This window comes from Onychomys torridus, chromosome 1, assembly GCF_903995425.1.
Source record: "Onychomys torridus chromosome 1, mOncTor1.1, whole genome shotgun sequence".
NCBI lineage: Eukaryota > Metazoa > Chordata > Mammalia > Rodentia > Cricetidae > Onychomys > Onychomys torridus.
In genome coordinates this window covers 107,979,653-108,002,070 of record NC_050443.1, presented here as the reverse complement: position 1 = coordinate 108,002,070, position 22,418 = coordinate 107,979,653, and the positions used below count along the sequence as shown (strand labels likewise).

Genomic DNA, 22,418 nt, shown 5'->3' with positions numbered 1-22,418 from the left:
AGTGTGGTAGCTTGCTGGGCCCAGTTACTCTCTGACTGACTCTTAATAAGAGGTCCTGATTGATTCTCCTCTCCTGTGTATTCATGGGCTTAGAAGGTTCAGGGGTTTGGGTGGGAATTGATATGGTTTGATATGGTAAATGTGGGACCCAAACTTTAACATACAAATAAGGAGAGGTAGCTATTGGAGTGGGAAGAAGGAGGGCCAGGAAACAGAAAGCCACATTCTGTCTGCCAAAATGTGGATCTCGAGAGTCACTTAGAAGCCAAAAAGGAAGAATTGGGGTTGATGCAGAATCTCAGGGATATGTAAGCAATAACCCCAGGATATATAAATGTCCTTTTCGTTTTGTTTTGTTTTTTGGTGGGAGCCTGAATGTTTGCACACAACCTTTCCAACCCAGCTTGATGCCCAAGGAACTTAAATTACTTTTTACTGTTAACTTCTTCTTGCATGGTATTCTTTTATATGAACAGGTAAAGGGAAAAGTCACATTATAAATCCTGTTGTGGGAATCTCAGTGTTTCCCCAGCTTGTCGGCAGAGAGGTCTGTCCTGTAAGTGTAGGATGTTGCACATGCTCAGGAGTTGGGCCATTTTTTCTTTAGTAGAATGCTTACCACATCCCTCCTGCTGAGAACATGAAGACAAGAAAGGGCCACAACACCATTCATTCATTTTGTCTTTTTAGCTATTGACCTGAGATTCCCGGGGAACTCAAATGGTCCTTGCTATGGAGGTTGATACCAGAGAGAAGATAGCAAGTATCTGGGTAGCAGGGCAGAGGCAGCCCCTGGTACCTGCTGGGAACTGTGGGGTAGGGAGGGCCAGGCATCATACCATTTTCTGTAGGACTCCTGGTTTTGAGATCCCTGGGGCTGTTGTAAAAAGGAAGGTTTAGGAGTTGGCCTTCCTCTTTAAGCACGATTGTCCACCATCCTTTTCATCATGGTGGGAGGACATTGCCCCCAGAGCCTTCTCAGATTCTTTGTGACAACCAGAGTATGGCTAAGGACTAAGGAAGGCAGCATGCTGAACTATGTGTCTACTGAGTGCTCTCTTCCCACCTCCCTCTCCTCTTCTCCACATAGGTGAAGATAGATCCATGCCCCTAGTTCATTTTTAAGCTGGATTCAGCCCTTATCTTTTCTTTTAGTCTAGATTTTTTTTTTTCTGTATTGAATTAGTTCAGTGGTAGACTGCCTGAGTGGCATGCACATGGCACTGGGTTTGAGCCCTAGCACTACACAGAACAAAATGACAGCTGAGGAATTAACGTCAAGGAGGGCACACTGGAAAGGGTCTTACCTCTTATCAGAAGCTCCCTGTGAGCCCGTGTGCATTGGGCCTTTGCCATGCATGTGAGGTCTGACTTGTATTTCTCTTTTAGGGTGGTAATTAGGAGCTTTTGAGAAGGCGTTTTGCTCACTCAGACTATTTCTGTATGCATCTACATTTACAGATGCACTTCTGGCCTACTTCCTGGGCCTAACTTATGATAAGCTAAAGGTTGTGTTCAGAATTTTTTGCTCCATAAAACCAAATTTTATAGTGATTCCCAATGTTCCTCCTATGGTTTCCTCCCTATCACTGTTGGAGTTGTTGGGGACATCAGGAAGTTTGGTGTATTCTGGAAGGTATCTTAGATACATCACAGGATGGGGTTAGTTCATAATCAAGAACTTTGCTGTAAAAGACTTGGCCTTAGTGTTGGGGGCCTAGATTTGGTCCCAACTCTGACCATGTGACCTCTTTGATAGAGCATGGCACTTCCCTGCCTCAGCTTTTATCTCTTCGCTGATTAGATGGGAAAATGTTTCCGGTTCTAAAATTCAATTCCATGGTGTTCTAAGAGTTTGATGGTTAACAGTGACAGCCTGGGAGTTGAGAGAAACCAACTGATTTATGTTCCTAGATGATGCCACAGAGAAGGACCTTTCTGATCTGGTGTCAGAGATGGAGATGATGAAGATGATTGGCAAACATAAGAACATCATCAACCTTTTGGGTGCCTGCACCCAGGATGGTGAGTAGGAGGAGGGTGTGTTTTCTGTTCACACACTGCACTGCTGGCCAGCAGACTTCATGTAGCAACAATGGTGTTTGACGGGTTTCTGCTCTTAGGGCTTCTCAAGGCTATATATTCCCATCAGACATGTAGTGCAAAACTATCCCAGCACCCAAGAGGCTGAAACAGGGGGATCACAAATTGACACCAGCCTGGGGTACATAATAAGACTGTCTCAAAAGTACAGAAAAACAGAGGCTGGAGAGATAGCTCAGTCAGTAGAGGGGCTGGCCTTGCAAGTGTGAGGATCTGTCACATCCATATTTAAGTTGAGTTTTTGTGATCCTAGCACTGGGGAGGTGGAGAAAGGTGGATCCCAGGACTTACTGGCCCTCTAGCTTAGCCTTCTCAGTGAGTTTCTGGTCAGTGAGAGACCCTGTCTAAAACACAAGGCTGTCCTCTGGCTGCCACAGATAAGCACACGTACCTGCTTGTGTACCCACGTACAGACAAACGCATGCACAGATACATATACACATTTTTTTTAAAGTCACTTTTAGTCTACCCTTGGGAAAATGTTACAAGCCACAGATGCACAGCAGGTCTGTGGCTGCCCCTGGGGGTCATGGGAAGTTGGGCATGGGGGCTGTTTTGGAAAAGGCTTTCTTCTGATGCTTTTGTTGTGTGAGGGGCCAAGAGAGATTTCTTAAAATAAGACCAGTATGTTTTGCTTGAGAAGTTCTTCCCTTGCAATGGGGTCTGAGGAATCCTGTCTTGCTGTAGGCAGCAGATGGCTAAGCTCTCAAGAATAGCTTCACGGAGAGAAAGTGGAAGGAAAGAGCAATGTCCCTCAGGGGGAACAATTCCCTGGGTGCTCTCAGGAGTGCCTACTGGCGCTTTAGAAATCAACCTGACAGTAATTGGGAGACTTTTAAAGTGCTTGTGCGGCTCCTTTAGGTGTGCAGGGATTGGAACCTTCTTCTCCAAAGGGCAACTGTAGATATTTTAGACTTCTGTGGACCTGTGGTCTTCGTTACAAATACTCATCACTACCATCATATTGGAGAAACAGCCTTTATGATACAGATATGAATGGACACAGCTGTGGGACAATAAAATATGATGACAATATTTTAATTATAAATATATGGGCAGAATGTGGCCTGGGGACCATTCTTTCCAGCCCTGGAGTCGACAGCATGCTCTGGCTGTTTGAAACCATCTAAATTCTCATCTTTTATTTCATCCTACAAACTTAATATTTATTTATTGTTACAATATATATGTATGCATACACACACACACACACACACATATGCACGCACGCACGCACGCAGAGTGACTCAAGGCTTCTGATAGTTGTTGCTTTCCCAGGAAGACATAGAGCAGTGGTTCTGAACCTGTGGGTTGCAACCCCTTTGGGAGTCAAATGACCCTTTCATAGGGGTCACATATCAGATAGCCTGCATATCAGATATTTGCATTACAATTCATAGCAGTAGCAAAATCACAGTTATGAAGTAATTACGAAAATGCTTTTGTGGTTGGGTGTCACCACACCATGAGGAACAGAATTTAAAGGGTTGCGGCATCAAGAAGGTTGAGAAGCACTGAGGGGTGGCCAGAAAGCTACTACAGCTCTGTCTTATTTCTTTAAACCTTTGGAAGTTGTCATGTTGATCATCATCGTTTTGGAAAGATTGGAAATGGAGGTCTCTTTTTATCCATGCCTTTCTGCATGATAAAACAACAGCAAAGAAAGTTAGGGCTATTGCCAAGTGACAGACTACCTATCCAGCACTTACCAAGTGTGTTCAGGGTTCTGGTTTCAATCTTCAAGCACTACAAAACCGTAGTGGGTTGAAAATGACTGAAAACTTTGCTGAGTCACCCAAGGGTTGTGCCTGCCTTCGCTTCCTTAGGGAGCTTCTTTTCTCTGTCACAGGGCCACTCTATGTCATAGTTGAATATGCCTCGAAAGGCAATCTCCGGGAATACCTCCGAGCTCGGAGACCTCCTGGCATGGAATACTCCTATGACATTAACCGAGTTCCTGAGGAGCAGATGACCTTCAAGGACTTAGTGTCCTGCACCTACCAGCTGGCTAGAGGCATGGAGTACTTGGCTTCCCAAAAAGTGAGTCCTTCCCATTCTGTTTGGTTGAACGCAAAAGCCAGTTAAGACTTTGAAGAAACTGGGCAGTTCAGACATGTTCATTTGCTTGATCAAGTCCTTGCATGTCTTTTACAACCTGGAAAATATTTGTGGTGTTGTTCATATTCCTGTTGAACGGCCAGAACAAATGCATAACAACTTCAGGAGAGTGGGCTCTGCTCAGAGGCAGGGCAGGTGGGATGCTCCTGGGCTGATGGGCTCCATTCAGAGTGAGCTTGGGGCATAGACTTGGGAGTTAAATTTAGAATGATCAGCTTGATGTGAAATTAAATGATCTGAGAATGGAGATTGAGCACAGGAGTAGTTTTGACATTCAGAGTCTGGGATTTCTGTTTATTTTGTCTCGTTTGGTGATTCTGTGGTCAGAAGTTGGCCAGGTCCCCTGAGGTGAATGGTTGGCATTCCAAGCAAGCCACTCACAATGGAACTCAAAGCATTTCAGTTATTCTGGAAGGTGTTAGGCAGGTGCTCAGAGTTTTCATGGGTATTTCTGAGGACCTAGGAACCCTTCCTCAATCCCACACGGGGCACGAGGGTGCTGGGTAGGTGGAGATGGGCTGGCTCCTGCCTGGAATGGAGCTTGCTGCATTTCCATCATCCTTAACTCCTCAGGTTGCCAAAGACAAAAAGAATGATCCCCTGGCTGGGTGCTCCTCTATCATTTGGAGCATGGGCTACCTGAAGGGTCATAAATCTGAATTCCTCCAGGGGCCTTGCTAGTGTCAAAAGTGAATGAGGTGACCTGTGTTGGAAGGTGCAGGTGGCAGGCACTCTAGGGATAGCTGTTCCTGAGCCCTGCTCTCCATCACCTTGGAACAATGGCTTAGAGTTACCATGTGCTCTGAGTTTTGCATTGCTTTATTTTATTACTTTTTTCTATTTTCTTTAGAGTTTACAGCTTATAATTTTTCTTTCTTTCTTTCTTTCTTTCTTTCTTTCTTTCTTTCTTTCTTTCTTTCTTTCTTTCTTTCTTGTAGCAACTATGAAACCTCCTAACATACAGGTTTCAAGAAGCCAAATTTGAGCAGTTTCGAGTGTTCTGATTTTGTACATATGTATGTGCACATGGTGGGGAGGAGGTTGCCCTCGAGAAAATCTTTGGCATCAAGAAACAGACAGACAGATATAAAATCTGAGACGTTTGACAAGATACCACTTTAGATTATCTGTGTCACGTCTGTTTAAAAAATGCTGGGGAGCCTACTGCCTAGCATGCATGAAGCCCCGGGTTCCATCCCCAGCATTACATAAACCATGCATAGTGCTACAGACCCATAGTCCCAGCACTCAGAAGAATAGAAATTCAGGGTCATCTTCAACTAAGTATTGGGTTTGAAGCCAGCCTGGATGACATGAAATAGAGAGACAGAGACAGACACACAGGCAGAGACAGAGAGATAGATTTGATTAAAGAGACAAAACAACCCAATGCAGAGGTGTGACAAGCCTAGACTGGATCTTGGGAGGGGAGGTGAAGGCCAGATCTTACTGTTAGTGACTGATACTTGAACATGGACCATATCTTATGTAGCACTACTATGTTCAAGTTGGGTTTGGACTGGGATAACCATAGCATTGTGTTAAGATGGGGGGTGCATAGTTGGGATATCTCTTACCCTAAATTCTTAAAAACACCAGAGTTAGAGTTTTAGGGTGAATTTTTATAATGGTTGCTTGTACATAACGAGACATGACCTAAATGGACCCCAAGTCTGTTAAAATCAACTGTTTTCTATGAACTATATTCACATAGCCAGGGGGTACCTTTACATAGTATTTTTTAATGATTTTGAACATAAAACAAAGTTTTGTGGTCTGGAATTTTCCACTCATGGCATCCCATCAACATTGTGATGGCTTGGATTTTTGGATTAGGAAATGTTGAGGAGCCAAGATGTGAAGTAACTGTGATGCTTGCAGCTCACTTCTAAAGGGATCAGCAGTGAAAACAAGCAGATTGTATGCTTATGTATGGGTGTGTGTGTGTCTATGGATTTGTACATGTGTGCATTTGTGTGTGTATATATGTGCATGCATGTATGTGTCTACAGGTGTATGTATATGCCTGTATGCGTGTGTATGTGTGTATGTTTTTGCTGTGTGTAGGCTGCACACAGAGTAACTGAATGAACAACATGAACAAATCTGGCCAACATGGACAGCCATGGCACTATGTCACCGTGAAATGTTTGACTTATTTCACATGGAAGCCTGGACTAGGCAGTCAGCCATAGGCAGCTTGCTAACTTCTGTAGACTTGGTCACTGCTGGAAGCCCTCCTTGGTGGGAGATGGGGCCAGTGTTTGTATGCAGTATGGCTTGCAGCTGATGCAGAAGTGATAGGAGAACCACCTCTTCATTTTCTTCAGTCCCCAGGGTTCCCAACACAGAGAACAGTCATCGGGGGATGTCCAGTGTGGTGGCCAGAACAGATATCATTCTTGATTTCTTGAAACAAGAGTTATGAGTAACAGTAGGAAAAAATGCCAGTAAATGTGAAATAAAAATAAGTACATAAACAACTAGAAACATTGTGATAAAGCCCTGCTCATTCAGGGCCTTACAGTGCCAGGCAGGGCCCCTGGGCTTGGCCTTTGGGGCTGTGCAGAGCTATCAAGGGTGAGTATTAGGGCCAGGTGTGTGCTTTACAGTTTGGCCTTGTATGGTGCATTGGAAATACCGAGTTCCTCTTTGGGCCAAACTTTTTTCGGGTCCTAAGACACTGAAAGAAGTTGGTAGTTGGAATTTGGGCACATTTTACTGTCATGTAGTGGGATGATTAGGTGAGGGGAAGCAGGGTGATCAAAGACAACTCCCTGATGTCTAGCTTGAGAGACTGAATAGTGGTGTAGCTTCCCAACATGAAGAAGACCTGGGTGCCAGGAAGTGGGGCAGGAAGTCAGTAGAAAATTCAGAGCTCACATTGGAGAGCTGGTTAAGGGAAGGTGTCAGCCAGCAAGCCATAGGCTGGAGCTCAGCCCTGAGGCCCGCACATCATTAGGAGGCCAAAGGGTGTGACTTGGATTATGGTGGTGAAAGGGGTCGGGGGAACTGAGATGAGGAAGGCTAAGAGGCCAGGATGCCACTCTTGGGTACCACAAAAAGGGTTTCTGGGCTGAAGTTGAGGTCAGCTGTGTATCCCTGCTCAGAGTTGGAGGAGCATGCTGTTTCTTGTGGTCACAGAATTAGTGGTAGTTCTGCGCTACCCCAGTATTGTGGATTTGAGGTTTCTTGGTTGGCAGCCGCTAGGTACAGTGGAACAAGGGCTGTCACATGAACTGCATAGGGGATGAGTACATTTGGGGGTTGCAGAAGCAGTGGGGAATAGGATTGTCCTCACAAATAATATGGTGACCATTATAGTTATTCTTATTCCTAATTGCCCACTACCTCTTGAGAGCCCATGTTACCAGACACAACGCGGCAAGCATCTGACACCAAGTGCATCATGGGTACTTAAGGTCATCTACCATAATAGGCTAGGATCCCTTTATGGAGGAGAGTGCCAGGGATAGCTAGGGCATGGTAGGGATGCTTTGTACCCAGGTAGACAGAATCACTGTCTTCTCTTCTGTGGTAATACCTATATGTTCATGGGGTTGGAGGGGGAAAGGACTGGTTCCAGACCTGGGTCCCCTGGGCCTCTGCCCAGCCACACTCTGACCTCAGGGCTTTCCTGATTCTCTCCAGATCCAGGCAGATTAATAGAGTCCCTGCCCCCAGCTGTGGTTGGTCACACTATGTGGCTATCTCCATCAGTTTTCAGAAGAGCCCCGGGTAAAAGATTCTAAGTGCGTTTCCAGTTAGCTGTGTTGTCCTACCATCTCTAGCTTATGTCCATCTACAGTGAAGGCTCTGCAGAGGTATGCAAGGGTGCTGGATGAAGATCTTAAGAATGCTTCCCTCAGGAGGCATCACTTCTAGAAATGAAGAGCAAGTTCTAGAACGTGAAAGATGAGGAAGTGGAGGAGTGGTGTGCCTCAGAGATGCAGTTTGCAGAAGGTGACAAAGAACTGCTGGTGTCCCAGAACTCTGAAAACAACCCAGAAGACAGGTCTGGGAGTATTCAGATGAGGCACTGTGCCTGACCTCAGGCCACTGACATTTCTGTGTGAGGAGGAGCTGCCGCCACAGAAAGACACAGTATGGCACATAAAGTAAACTAGATAGCAATGGGGGTATTTTTGCCTTAAAGTGTTTATAAAAATCCTTGCTACTTCCAGTTCAAGGGTATTAATTTTATTTAAAAGCAAGCTCCACATCCCTACCTAGGACACCCATCTCATAGGTCACCATGAGAATTAGCTAAGATGACATGTGGACCAGCACCCTGTCTTCATCACAGGGGTATTGGGCTTCCTTTCCTTAAGAACCTGTGGGGAAACTTCCCTAGGGCCTACATTCTGTAGACAGTTAGTACTCTAGGCCGGAGAACAACTCAGACCTCTGTGTATGGTAGGATTTGGCTTGCGTTTAGCTGTTTCTTCTTGAGCACTGGTTCCCAGTCTTCTGTTTAGCCCTTGGTATTTCCCAGTGCCCTGGGATACAGAATGAGAAAGATGGAAGCAGTAGCCTGTGGCAGCCTCTCTGTCCCCATTGAGCCTCCATGTGTGGTCGGAGCCCCCTGCAGGGGAAGCCACATTCTTCTGACCACTCAGCTTGCCAAACACAGAGAACACATGTCAGCAGGAGCACACACACCACCAGGAGTACTTGGAAGTTGAATTTGAAGAGGCCTCCAAACCAGCAATGTGCTCCAGCCCAGGCAGCCCTGGGAGCTCTCACATTTCCCACTTCTAGTCTGGCCGGGGACATGCAGACTTGGGTGGCTTGCTGCTACCTCATCTCTGATCTTGGCCCACCCACACATGCAAGTGAACACAGGGGGTGCTCGGGCGTGGGTGAGGGCAAAGCTAAAATTCCTGATTCGTGTTTCAGAAGCAGTCAGGCTAGTTTCATTTTTATGTGGTCATTTCGAGGAGCGCTTACAATAGGTCATTCCCAGTTCACTCAGCCAGTGGATGAAGTCTCTCTGCCTCGGGTGATCATTAACCTTGATTCGTAACCTATATCAAGGCGTTTGAGGGCGGTGCTTGCTTCTTTGTACCACATCTCTTCTAAAAATAGAGGTGGGTGATGGGGTCCTATTTACTGTGTGTGTTAATGAAATCAGAGACTGTTAAAGTACGGCTGAAACACAATAGCTGTGGATGGCCTGGCCTTCGTAAATAATAGTGACCTAACCTTCCTGAGACTGGTTACTGTTGAGACAGTGCGCCCTCCCATCAGATGTATCATAACAAGCAGAGATGTACCAGGTCCTGATGTATGCGCAGACACAGGTTAGCCCCTGCACAGGCTGGCCATTGTAACAGACTGCACTGAGAATATGGATAGATGGACATTGGCTGGGCAGTGAGCCAGGAAAGGACATGCTGGACTGTGTCTGAAGCACATGGTGTATGCGGCATATAAGGGGACTCCAGAGAGCCTTTGGGTAGTTAGCGTAGCAGTCCACGGGGATAGGGGAAGGGTAGTGACCGTGCCTGGCCTAAAGGGATGAGCAGTGGAAGTAAGACTTTGGAGACATCATGGAGCTGGAATGATTAGGACTTGAGTGTAGAATATGGACCTTTCTGTGTAAGGACCAAACAGGATGATAGGAGTCAGGGAAATAGAAATATTGACTTTGAGATGTCAAGAGGGCATTACTGTCTGTGGAAATGTCCCAGAATGCCATGACAATGAATCCTCCAGTCTCAGCAGAGGCAGGATGGAGGTAGAGGTTGGTAACTGCTTTGTGTATCTCAGAATTGGTACCCCAAGGGTAGAAGAAACACAAACAGCTTGTAGCCGGTTCTTTGATTTGGAGGGACGGGGAAGAGGAGAGTCAGCCCAAGAGTCTGTGAGAGTGAGAAGCAAGGGAAGCGGGGGGGGGGGGGGGGGGGGGGGGGATCAGTAAAGGCACCATTTCCAGAAAGAAAATATGCGGGTCTTAGAAGAGACCAGTTGGGTCTAACTGTGAGGGCCGTCCTCATGCAGCCTAGAGGCAAGGGTGGGAAAGACAGACACCACTCGGGGAAAGGAAAGACGGAAATGACAGAACTAGACCTTGAGGAGACCGAGTGTTTGCAGGACATGAGGTCACATTCTTAGAGAAGTGACAGGGATGAAGAAGACAGTTGGGGTTGAACCCAGTCATCTGAAAGTTGGGCTTTTGCCGACTGGAGAGAGCAAGTGTTGAATTCCAAGATTTTCGGATGGTGCCTGATGTCAAGTTTGTGTGAAACTGTAAGAGACACACTGGGGTTGTGAGGCACTTGCAGATAAAAGAGAATACGGTGATGTAATCAGCCTTTCCTGACTAAGATGACCAGGGCCTTTGTTTGTTTATTTAAATTAGGGTGAGTGATTATCACATCACTTCGGGGCTCTTGACTAGTCAGCCTGTTGACTTTACAGCACAGTGTGGCTCTTAAAGTATTCTGCACCCAGTTTTTGACTTGGGATGTGTTTTCTGTCTTGCATTTTTTTAAAGAGTCTATTTTTCTTTTGATTCCTAAAACACATAGGGATTATTTCTCTCTCTTCTTCCTTGATTGCAGTGTATCCATCGAGATTTGGCAGCCAGAAACGTGCTGGTCACAGAGAACAATGTGATGAAGATAGCAGACTTTGGCCTGGCCAGGGATATCAACAACATAGACTATTACAAAAAGACCACAAATGTGAGTGTGACGTCACACTGGGGGTGGGGCCGGGAAGGTTACAGAATGACACAAATTTATCAGCAGGAGAGCCGTTGGGGCTTCTCTCCATACTTCATCCGGTTGTTTTTGCTTAACTCTCAATCACCCAATTTAGGCAACATCTGAGATAGGTTTAGTATATAGGGAGCTCTCTTTTATACAGAATAACAATCAATAGCTTCCGAGGCTTTGTAATGGCTCTCTTAGGAACCTTCATAATTGGGGGATGGTGAGATAGCTCAGCTCTTAAAGCAAGGACTAGAGCTTGGAAGTTTGCTGGCTTTGATCTTGACTAAGAAGCTATCAGAGTATAGCTGTGTGCTAGGGAGATAGATGATAATGAGAATATAAAGAAATGGCACTTTGACACTATGGATCATAGCCATTATTTACAGAGCTAGTTGGAGCTTATTTCTACCCATAGTGGTAAACTGATGAAACCCATCAGAAAGCCATCTCTTCACTCAGAGGGTAAGGTAGATACCTGGGAGTGGTGTATTAGGGGAGCATGGGCTGCCTACCACTGGGTGCTAGATGGGTGCTCAGGTTTGGAGCCCAAAGTCAAGACAGATTGGAGTGGGGAAATGAATAAAGATTGGGACCTAAATCTACTTTTCAGACCTGGTTCTTGGAACCAGCAAAAAGTCCTGACTTGATCTGGAACTTTTGTGTGTGTGTGTGTGTGTGTGTAGACAAGCAGAGGTCCTGTGCATGTCACCACAGTAATTTCCTCTACATACCAGCAATTGCACAGACTTGTCTCCCTCCACACATGCAGGAAGGTGCTGCAAGACCTAACCAATCAGTGTAGTTCTTAAGTCATTTATTTTAAATTTTGACAGCATTAGAAAGCCAGGTGTGGGAGCTCAAAAGCTGAGGCAGGAGGACTGCCAAGAGTTTGAGCCTACCCTGGGTTAATTGTAAGTTGTGGGCCTGCCTGGGCTGCAAAAATGAATCAGTATTCTGGCATAGCATGTGGCCCTGTTGGGCCTTCTGTAGTGCTCTTGGAAAACCTAGGGGTTTCTGCATTTTCTTACAGGGGCGACTTCCAGTCAAGTGGATGGCTCCTGAAGCTCTTTTTGATAGAGTTTATACCCATCAGAGTGATGTGTAAGTAACATCTGTCCTTGGCTTCGATATGGGTTGAGTTGTAGAACTGCTTAGGTTCTATGTGTTTGTAGAGGGCTTAGCAGTCAGGGGTCTCAGTTGGCATCATAAGTTTGTGGTAGATTGGTACCCAATGTTTGGTTACTGATCTGCCTACCTTGGGGAGGTGGGGACGCCATCCTCCTGCCACAGTGGCAGCACCCTGCACCCATCACAGATGGCAGATGCTCACTTACCACGCTTGGTCTCATTTGTCAAGTGGGTGGCGTGCTCTGCACTCCCATAAAGAAACACTCTTAGCTGGGCCTGGAAGTGTACATGTTCGTCCTAGCCCTCAGAAGGATCACAAGTTCAAGACCAACCTGCACTACATGTAGCAAATTCAAGGCCAGCCAGGGATATGTAGTGTGAACCTATCTTTATAAAAATTAGAAAAGAGAGAAGACCCTGAAATCCTTCCTAGTTTGGTGTCTGGGATTGTTCTCTGGCCCGGGCTTGTCCTTAAAGGTCAGTGCTGAATGAGGCGTGGTCAGTTTAGATGATCACCACATCTGCTTGCTATGGTTGTAAATTTTTAAGTCTTGTCTTAGCCTCTGATAATGTTCCAGAAATACAGTAGAAATTACATAATATTTCTCTGATGACTCATTTAAACTACTGTTAGAGCTAGGTTCCAACTGATATTGTAGATTGGGAAATTTAGCTAAAAGATATTTCTAGAAAAAAGTGGATAAAAGATGCTTGCAAGTTCCTATGGGTCTGTAGTTATTCTAAAGGTTTTGTATTGTTTTGTTTTTAATTTGGGAGAGTTTTTTCATTTGTTTGGGGGAAGGTTTCTGGTGTGGATATTGATTGTGCCCCAGCATGTTGGGTCCCGTCAGCCTTCCTAGAAGGAGGGAGTCACAGTTTTTACTTGTACATGAATATACTGAGGCTCTGAATTGGTTTTGCCTATATTGTGGCCCCTGCTTATGCTTAGTAGGAGACCAGGGACAGTTTCAGTATGCATGAGTGTCCAGAATGGCAGGACACAAGTAACCTACAATTCTCTGCTTAATCGTCTCTTAGCCTTGAGTCCACCAAACTAGGTTGGGGAAATCCAAATGTACCCTCTGAGAAGTTGAGTATAAACAGCACCCTGTAAGGTCTTCTCGCTTTCTGCTGGGTGAGCCTCTTCTTCTGGGGCATGAAATTCTTCCACACTAATCCCAGCCCTGAGCTGGCACCCTCCGCATCACAGAATCTTTGCCCCGCGGGAGCTCCACCAGCCATCTAGGGCAGGCATCCCCTCACAGAGTCAGCTTTCTGGCCTTATTCTGTCATCTGTAGATCCAGGTCTGTGTCAGCCACCAGGGAGATGGGTGGTTTAGACAGAAGAAGCCTGAAGTCGAGTCTAGACCTCCCACATTCGTTAGCACCACATAAAAGACAAAGAACTTCATGAGACAGTGGTATGGCTCTTTGTCAATTAATGGAAAATTCCATCAGACCATCCGCATGTCGTCCTCATTTAGGGAGGCTCCTGAGGGGTCAGGAAAGGGCATGTAGGGTGGATTGCGGGAGGGCTCATTTATCTATGGATGTTAGAAGTGAGTGGGTGTTTATTTTTTTAACTGACATGTTTAGGTTTCTGCGATCTGGGCACATTCCTAATGCTGTGTTTTTTCTTTGCAGCTGGTCGTTTGGGGTGTTAATGTGGGAGATCTTCACTTTAGGGGGCTCGCCCTACCCAGGGATTCCCGTGGAGGAACTTTTTAAGCTGCTCAAGGAGGGACACAGGATGGACAAGCCTGCCAACTGCACCAATGAGCTGTAAGGGCTGTGGCCGCCCCTGCTGACAATGTTGTAGGCTCACCACATCTGTCCTGTTTCTCCAGACATGTCTTGGGTTCCTCAGGCCCCCAGTTTCTAAACATGTTCTAAGAAGAATTGTTGAGGCTGTCTGGGCTCACTCCCGGTCCTGAGGTAGAAAGATACACAGACAACTGTGGCTTATGCAAAGGAAAGGCATCTTGCCAAAGTGTATGGCGTGGGCCTTCAGTCTGGATACCCGTGGGAAGGAGTGTGCTGTGCCACACAGTGACATGAACACCTGTAGGTCAGATACCAAGCAGGAATGCCACAGGGTTGCTCCCGTGGAATGTATAAGGTTGTTCACAGTGCCAACAATGCCAAGTAGGAAATGGGCTCTTTCCATTCATCACTGATCGTTGTTGTGACAACTAGACATGGTGGGTTCACACCTGTAATCCCAGGACTCTGGAGCTGGAGCAGGAAGCTTCCCACAAGTTTGAGGCCAGCCTGGGCTACAGAATGAGACCCTTTCTTGATAAAATGAAATGAAAATAAGTTATTTTTTTTAAAAAAAGTGATGGGGACAGGGAATTAGTCCTTTGGGAAAGCGCTTACCACACAAGCATGAGGACCTGAGTTCGTTCCCAACACCCACGCAAAAGTCTGGGCACAGTGGTTTGTGCACTTGTAATCCCACAGACTGCAGAGGTGGAGATAGGAAGATCCATGGGGCTTGCCAGGCAGCCAGCCTAGCCTAAAACAGCAAACTTCAGGTCTCATGAGGAACCCTATCTCAAAGAATAAGTGGATGGTTTCTGAAGAATAATACCCAGAGTTGACCTCCAAATGTGCACACATGCATGCATACACACACACACACACACACACACACACACACACACACACACACACACACACACACACAGGAAAAGGAAGTTGCTATTACGTTAACCACACTAACTCTGATTGAATGGACTAGTGTGTTTGGCTACCCGTATTTTAAAGCAGAGAACCCAGAATTTATCCTGGTGCCATCATGAGGGTCCTGTTTCTGCTTATGAAAATGTGAGCTGGTTTCTAGGAACGCCTTCCTCACACTGTAGGTGAAATTGTGTTGTGTTAATGACGCGTGCCTTGTGCAGTGAGGTGCCCCCCTCCTCTGGGCAAACTAAGAAAGTGATTGTCCCAGAGACTGCCTTCTATTGTGTGCTCCTTCATGGGGATTTCAGAGCAGTAATCCCAAGGAGCACTCTCGGGTGTGCAGTGGAGAGCTGATGAATGGCCACTTTTTATAGCATATTATATAAAGGCATTTATTGTGTGCCTTGTGTTCTTGTTGCTTTTTCTAACATAGAGGGTCTGTTGAAACTCATAATCAAGATAAGGAGGGAAGCTTGGACTATCCAAGAGTTAATCAGGAAGTTAGCTCAAAGCTCCATGGTGGCAGATTAGTTTGCATAAACCTTCTAATTGTGGTTTCTGAATACATATATATATATTTTTTAAACTGAGGAACTTTTGTCAACAGACTTTAAAAAAAAAAAAAGAAGGAAACTCTGAAGTGTAGTTCAGGTGGGAGAGGAGAGTGCAGACACGTCTCCTTCCATTCTCTAGAGATGGCTGAAAAGTGTGACAACATCATGGTAGGTCACACTGTCGCAGAGGTAGTAGCAAAACACATAGATGTCCCTTTTGGATGCAGAGTCGCCCCCTAAAGCATTCTGGTTGCAGAGAAGTTTCTGTAATGTTAGTGCTTATGTAGTTATAGTTCATTATTTAGGGCATGTCTCCATGCCACCTGTTAAAACTGTCCACATCTGTGTATCAAGTGCTTAATGACATCAGTTCACAAGAGAAATCCTTTTTCCTAGGTATATGATGATGAGGGACTGTTGGCATGCTGTACCCTCACAGAGACCCACATTCAAGCAGTTGGTGGAAGACTTGGATCGGATCCTAACTCTCACAACCAATGAGGTAAAAGCCTCCTTCAAGAAGCCTGGAGACTCTGCTTGGCTCAGGAGATGCCTGTTTGTTAAATGCAAGCTCCCCTGTTGGAGTCAGCAGTGGCTTTTTTTCTTCCTTTTTCTTTTCCTTTTGTGTGTGTGTGTGTGTGTGTGTGTGTGTGTGTGTGTGTGTGTGTGTGTGTAGGTGTGTGTAGGGGTCAGACAGAGTTAAACTGTGTGTTCCTTTATAGTTGGTTGTTTTTTTTGTTTTTTTTTTTTTTCTCTCAGAACTGAGTTTTGAGAATTCTGACTCAGAGGCTGGCGGCTGAGTTGTCTTCATGGCAATTGGTGGTGGTGCTGCTGGTGGTGGTGGTGTGTGTAGAGAGAGAGAGGAAGAGGTGGAAATGTTTTGTGGTAGTATTTTGGTGTGCATGGGAAGGTACTGGCATGTAACGTGAGCCCTGGATTCTGTGTCCTGGTAGTTCGTGTGAATGCTGCTTGTGCTCAGGGCTGACCAGCTTGGTAAAAGGCAGTGAGATCCTATGTTTCCATGTGGTACTGCCCTATATGAGCCTGTCTGGAAAGACATGTGGCTTGGATCTTTCTGTGTGACATATGTGTCACACATACCATGTATGAGTTATATAATTCTGTTATGAGTGACTTACAGGATTTTTAAGCACTGGGGAGGTAGAGACAGGTGAATCCCTGGGACTCCATGGCCAGCTAATCTAACCTCTTGGGCAAGCTTCAAGTTCTAGCAAGAGACACTGTCTCATAAAACAAGGCCTCCATATGCGTGTACGCTCACACACATGCGAATACACACAGAATGTTTTAGTTTTTGTACTTACAATTTATGCCTACCAAAGATAGCATTTTTTGTTACTCTGCTTAAATTCAGCCATGTCTCTGACTTCAACACATACCGAGTGACTGTTAGGGTTTTAGAAAGAATATTCTACAAGCAGAGAAGCTGATAGACCCACACAGTCCAGGGAAACCCTCTGCTAGAAATTGTTAACAAATTTTGAGATATTCCCTGAATGTGCCAAGCAATATTCCCTCATGAAAAAAAAAGGTTGATGTAGTCTATACACCAATAAAAAGTTTTAAAATCTCCCAAATACTTAAAAGAAGAAGATTACAGTTAATTTCTGATTTTAAAAAAAAATAGAGTGATAAAAAAGAAAAACAGTTGAATGTAGAGATGTAAAGCCTTAATGTGGCAACTTTATCTTGTGCTCTTGGCTGAGGGTTGGGCTGGATGAAGAGGGAGCCTGCATTTAAATGAACACAGCTGACCTTCAGAAGTTAAAAGGAAAGGAACAGTTTAAGCAGGGAGGGGGGAAGCCAACTTTCTTCTCTTGCCAAAATTGTTGTTTCTAGCCTAAGTTCCTTTAACCCTAGGCTTGGAATCCAGTGATACTCTTTTTTTTTGCCCCCTCTATCAGATCTGAAAGTTACAACTTCATTTAGAAACTGGGAAGGGCACTAAGGTTTTCATATAATGGTCCCAGGTCTGTACTCAATGTTAAGTATTGATATATTTATGTTTAAAGAGGGACCCATTTCTACTGAACTTTATATGCAGATCCTAAAATAAGAGAGCAGAATGCCTTATTGTCTAACGGATATAAAAATCAAAGTTTCTTTCCTTCTTAAAATCATTACCACATGCTCAAGAAAAATGGTTCCGTTTAGGACAAAATTTCATTTTTATCATTGTAAGCAAAAAGTCCTCTTTTGATGTGGTGGGCGTGTTCGTTTCTAGTTGTGCGGTTAATGCTGATGTTGTTGGAACCGACACATCCCCCTTCTTGGATGGCGACTTTTTCTCTTGCCAACCCTGGTGATGAATTATAGTGGTTTTTGTCTTTTAAACCGTACGGTCGCCAACATTCCGTGGACTCTGTGCTGATAACGCTGGGGCATTTTGTGCTGTAGTCTGCACTTTTGCCCCCTCTCAGCAAAACCCCACGTCAAAGAGGAGTTGCAGGCTTCTGGGCATGTGAGCAGAGCCACCGTATTGTGCCAGAGTTGTTAGGCAGTGAGACTCGGAAGGCCCCTGTTTAGAAATCCTTTCAGGGCTGGGGATGTAACTCAGTTGATAAGAGTATTTGCTTAGTGTGCACACAGCCCTGGGTTCATCCCCCAGCACTCCATAAACTGAGCATGATTGTGTACACCTGTGGTCCCAGCGTTTGGGGAGGTAGATGCAGGAGGATTAGAAGTTCAAGGGCATCTGCAGCTGCATAGCAGGTTGGTGGCCAGCCTGCCATCCCTGAGACTGTCTCAAAACAGAGAGGAAGAAAGGAAAGAAAAAAGAAAGGAGACAGACCACACACACACACACACACACACACACACACACACACACACACACACTGAGAGACAGAGAGATACACATCATTGAGAGACAGACAGAGACACAGAGAGAAATCTTTTCCTAATTCCCAACCAGGGTTGGCCAGTACTTTCTGTAAGGGCCAGAGAGTAAACATTTTCAGCTTCAAGGCCATATGGTCTCTGTCGAAACTCAGCCGTCCTAGCATGAAAGCAGCCCCACTGTATGTAACTAAATGAGTGCCTGTCTTCCACTAAAACTTTATGGACTCTGAAATTGGGAAATTTATATAATTTCATATGAATTTATATCATTTCACATCATTGGTTGCCAGAAGATATGACTCTTAATTTGATTTTTCAACTGCCCATGTACAAATGTTGAGAAGCAGCCTTGTTCATGGGTCAAACAGAAATATACCAGGGCTCTCTCCCTGCCCAGAGCTAAAGGAAGAGGAATTCTGAGCCAGAGAGACCTTGGCAGTAGCCAGGGATGCTTTGAGGAGTGGAGAAACTTTATGAACTTCACATTTTCAAGACTAAACCCCCCTTTTTCTAGATTTTCCTTTAACAGCCCATTATGGATTTAGCATTCATGAGGGTATCCAGGCTTTTCCCTAACCTGTTTATGTTGTTAACTCGGAGAGCTTCTGAGAGTAATGAATTACATCTGTTAAATTATGCAACAAATGGAGAAGCCTTTCCCTTAAATGATCCTAGAAACAACAACTGTAGACCGTGATTCAGAAAATACATATTCATGGCCTGGCTATTTAAAGGGGTCCTGTGGTGTTTCTACTTCACTGGGCCTTAAACTCCAACCATGAGCTCTGGTGAGGAGGGCTGTCGTAGGTACCCGGGTCCTGTGAGCAGAGCTGACTGCCCAGTACCAGCAGTTCACTGCGTTTTTATTGTCTTCTACCTGCTGGTGGTGTGTTGGTGTCGTGTTATAAAAGAAAGTTCGGGGCAGCCTGGGGTGGATGAGGTTGAGGTCTCAGGGAGGTCTGTGTGAAGTGGGGGTGAACTGGGCCTGGGGAGCGGGTTGTGGGTTCCCTGTCCTTTCCCAAGTCTGATAGAGATGTCTCGGGAACTTCTGTTTGAAATGAGATTCTTCTCTTCCCTTCTTGCAGGAATACTTGGACCTCACTCAGCCTCTCGAACCGTATTCACCTTGTTATCCTGACCCAAGATGAAATAAAAACGTCTCTCTTCCCTTCTTGCAGGAATACTTGGACCTCACTCAGCCTCTCGAACAGTATTCTCCTAGTTATCCCGACACCAGGAGTTCTTGTTCTTCAGGGGACGATTCTGTGTTTTCTCCAGACCCCATGCCTTATGAACCCTGCCTGCCTCAGTATCCACACATAAACGGCAGTGTTAAAACATGAGTGAACGTGTCTTCCTGTCCCCACATGGGACAGCACCAGGAACCTACTGACACTGAGCAGAGAGGCTATGTCTCTGGAGTGGGCGACATACCTCCACTTGTACATATGGATCAGAGAAGGAGTAAATAATGGGAAGCATATTTGGCACATGTGTAAAGATTTATACAGTTGGAAACATGTCACCTTCCCAGGAGAGGACGAGTGTTTCCTGATAAGTGGACAGCCGCAAGCCACCACACCATCCTCTCCTCCGCCGTGTGTTCTGGATTGCGCCCCAGTAGGACTCAAGGCAGACACATGTTCTGCCTTCCCTTGTTAATTTTGTAATAATTGGAGAAAATATATGTCAGCACACACTTACAGAGCACAAATGCAGTATATAGGTGCTGGATGTATGTAAATATATTCAAATTATGTATAAATATATATTATATATTTACAAGGAATTATTTTTTTGTATTGATTTTAAATGGATGTCCTGATGCACCTAGAAAATTGGTCTCTTTTTTTAAATAGATATTTGCTAAATGCTGTTCTTAGAATTTCTTAATTTTCACCGAGCAGAGGTGGGAAAATACTTTTGCTTTCAGGGAAAATGGTGTCACATTAATTTATTAACCAATTGGTAATATACGAAACGATTAATCATTTATAGGGTGTTTTTTTGTTTTGTAATTTAAGTGGCATTTCTATGCAGGCAGCACAGATGACTAGTTAATCTATGCGTGGACTTAACTGGTTATTGGATCCTTTGAGAAGAGAAATATTTACGATATATGACTAATTTGGGGGGAAATGATGTGTTTGATTTATCTGTGTTTCAACTCTGCTGTCCGATGATTATGTTTAGACACCTCAATGCCCACTTACAAGAAACCTGTTAAACTCTGTCACCCAGTGTAACATGTAACAGACTTCCCAAGACAAATGGTACCAGCGTCCCTCCCAAGATGCCTTATCCACTCTCTGAGGACAGACTTCCACTGGAGTGATAGCAGGGTGGGTTCTGTCTGGCAGCTGGCCTTCTGCCTGAAGTTACACATCCATCACACTAGCCTCGCTTCTCCTCCGTGAGTTTTAATAACACTTTTGGGTTCTTCAGCGTCAGAATCCCCTGTGCGGCTCTCAGAATATCACAAGCCCAGTGCTACTCTGCTGAGAGTTTGGGAGCTCCTTCTGTCTTCTTAAGGGTTTGCTTCTGACAAGACCTCACTGAAAGATCTGGCTTAATAGCTACATCCAACAAGATAGTGGTTATTGTTGATTTCCGTATTCGAGGATTGTGTTTGGCTTTGGATACACCCACTCACTTTGCTACAGTTGTGCGACATGAATGCAGATTACACTGATTTTATGTGTTTTGAAATTGGAGAAAGTATTTAATAAAACCTGTTAATTTTTATACTGACAATAAAAATGTTTCTACAGATATTAATGTTAACAAGACAAAATAAATGTCATGCAGCTTATTTTTTTAATACCTGTGTCTTACCCAATGGTTTCCTGTGCTCGGAGGTGTTGACAGAGTGCTTGGTGGTGTGGATGCGCAAGAGGCAGAGCCGGAAGGCCACACACTGAGGTGACTTACCAGGGTTGCCTGGGAACAGCAGTGAATTGATCAGTGGAAAATCAGAAGTTGGTTCAACCCTGGCTAGGTTACTTACCTCAACAGAGAGAGACATTGTTCCTTCCTGGGTCCCTTATACTTCCCAGCGAAGCAGCATTGGAGAGACCTTAAAAGTGACTTAAAGATGAGATGTCAGTGACAATATTTTTAGAACCGTGTAGGCTGCCCTTCTTGTGGTGCATGGAGAGAGAATTTACTTCCTGCCACTAAACCTCTGAAGAGAGTGTCACTTGTCTGCACATGTGGATCTAGGACCTCTAAGGTTCCATTGGAATTGCTTAGGAGCAGCTTCTTCACTGGAATTGTAGTGTGGGGTTGAGTGTCACTCAACAGTGATGTCCTGCTGTCCCTGTTTGGCTTGGGTTGTGGTTGAAGCCAGGGTTTCACTAGGCACCAGGAAGGTGGCATCTGGTCTTGGTCTATACTTCAGTTTCTTATTAGTAGAGCAAGGTAATGACCCCACCAAAAGAATGTGAGTAAAAAAAAAAAAAAAAAAAAGCATGTGGGTGTGGGCTGGGGTTGTAGCTCGGTGGCAGGGTGTTTGCTTTACAAATTTTCCACACTGGGTTTCATCTCCAGCAGAGCACTGAGAAAGTAAAGATGTGAGAAGAGTCACCTGGGTGCAGGGTGGGTATGCTACTAACTGGCCATCCCCATCTTTTGGATGCCCTTGATCCAGGCAGAATGGACCTGCTGCTGTTTCTGGTGTATTTAAACCCAGGCATAGGATCTATTGTTCATTCGTCTCTGTGTAGATCAGCCTTACACATCTCATAGGACACTGTGGCTTCGACCATGTCAATTCCAGTGAAAGAACTGCCAGGCTTGTCTGTTTTAGGGAGCTGGGTCAACAGGAATCCTAAAGCAGCTATTGAGGATTTTAGTTTTAGAATTATTTTTGAGAGATTTGTCATGGAGGGAAAGAAAACAGGAAATCCCTGAAAAAGATAGGAAATTAAAAAACAACTCACCCTAAAGAAATATATGCAGAGCTTGATGAGAATCCTGGAGTTCAGGGCCACACCCACATACTCCACCCTCCACCCCACCCCAGACTGAAGGAAAGCTTTGAGAAGTAGATGGTTGTCAATGAACCAGGAAATGAGTTCATCTGTGAAGAACCAAAAGATGGTAGGTGTTTTGGGTGTGTCATGGACCCAGTTGTTACCAGGTAGGAGGGGCACATTCAGAAGGCTACCTCGAAGTCCAGCTAATTGTGACGTATTAAAGGACGGGGAGGATGGAAGTTGGGCAACAAAGATAGCTCCTCTGGGAGAGT

General features: G+C 45.0%; 1 protein-coding gene across 8 annotated transcripts in view; it reads left to right on the top strand.

Moving 5' to 3' along the window:
• The window catches only part of Fgfr2 (fibroblast growth factor receptor 2), a 108,677-nt gene extending 87,685 nt beyond the window's left edge, over window positions 1-20,992 (top strand). For 7 of the 8 annotated variants that reach the window (XM_036195062.1, XM_036195052.1, XM_036195044.1 and 4 more), the window contains 7 exons: window positions 1,915-2,025; window positions 3,953-4,143; window positions 10,788-10,910; window positions 11,971-12,041; window positions 13,713-13,850; window positions 15,704-15,809; window positions 19,348-20,992. In XM_036195062.1, coding sequence (XP_036050955.1) covers window positions 1,915-2,025; window positions 3,953-4,143; window positions 10,788-10,910; window positions 11,971-12,041; window positions 13,713-13,850; window positions 15,704-15,809; window positions 19,348-19,512 — 905 coding nt within the window. In that variant the 3' untranslated portion in view covers window positions 19,513-20,992. Of the gene's footprint in view, window positions 1-1,914; window positions 2,026-3,952; window positions 4,144-10,787; window positions 10,911-11,970; window positions 12,042-13,712; window positions 13,851-15,703; window positions 15,810-19,254 lie in introns of all 8 variants that reach the window. The other variant, XM_036195036.1, reaches the window with a different exon arrangement.
• Window positions 20,993-22,418: the final 1,426 nt, after the last annotated feature.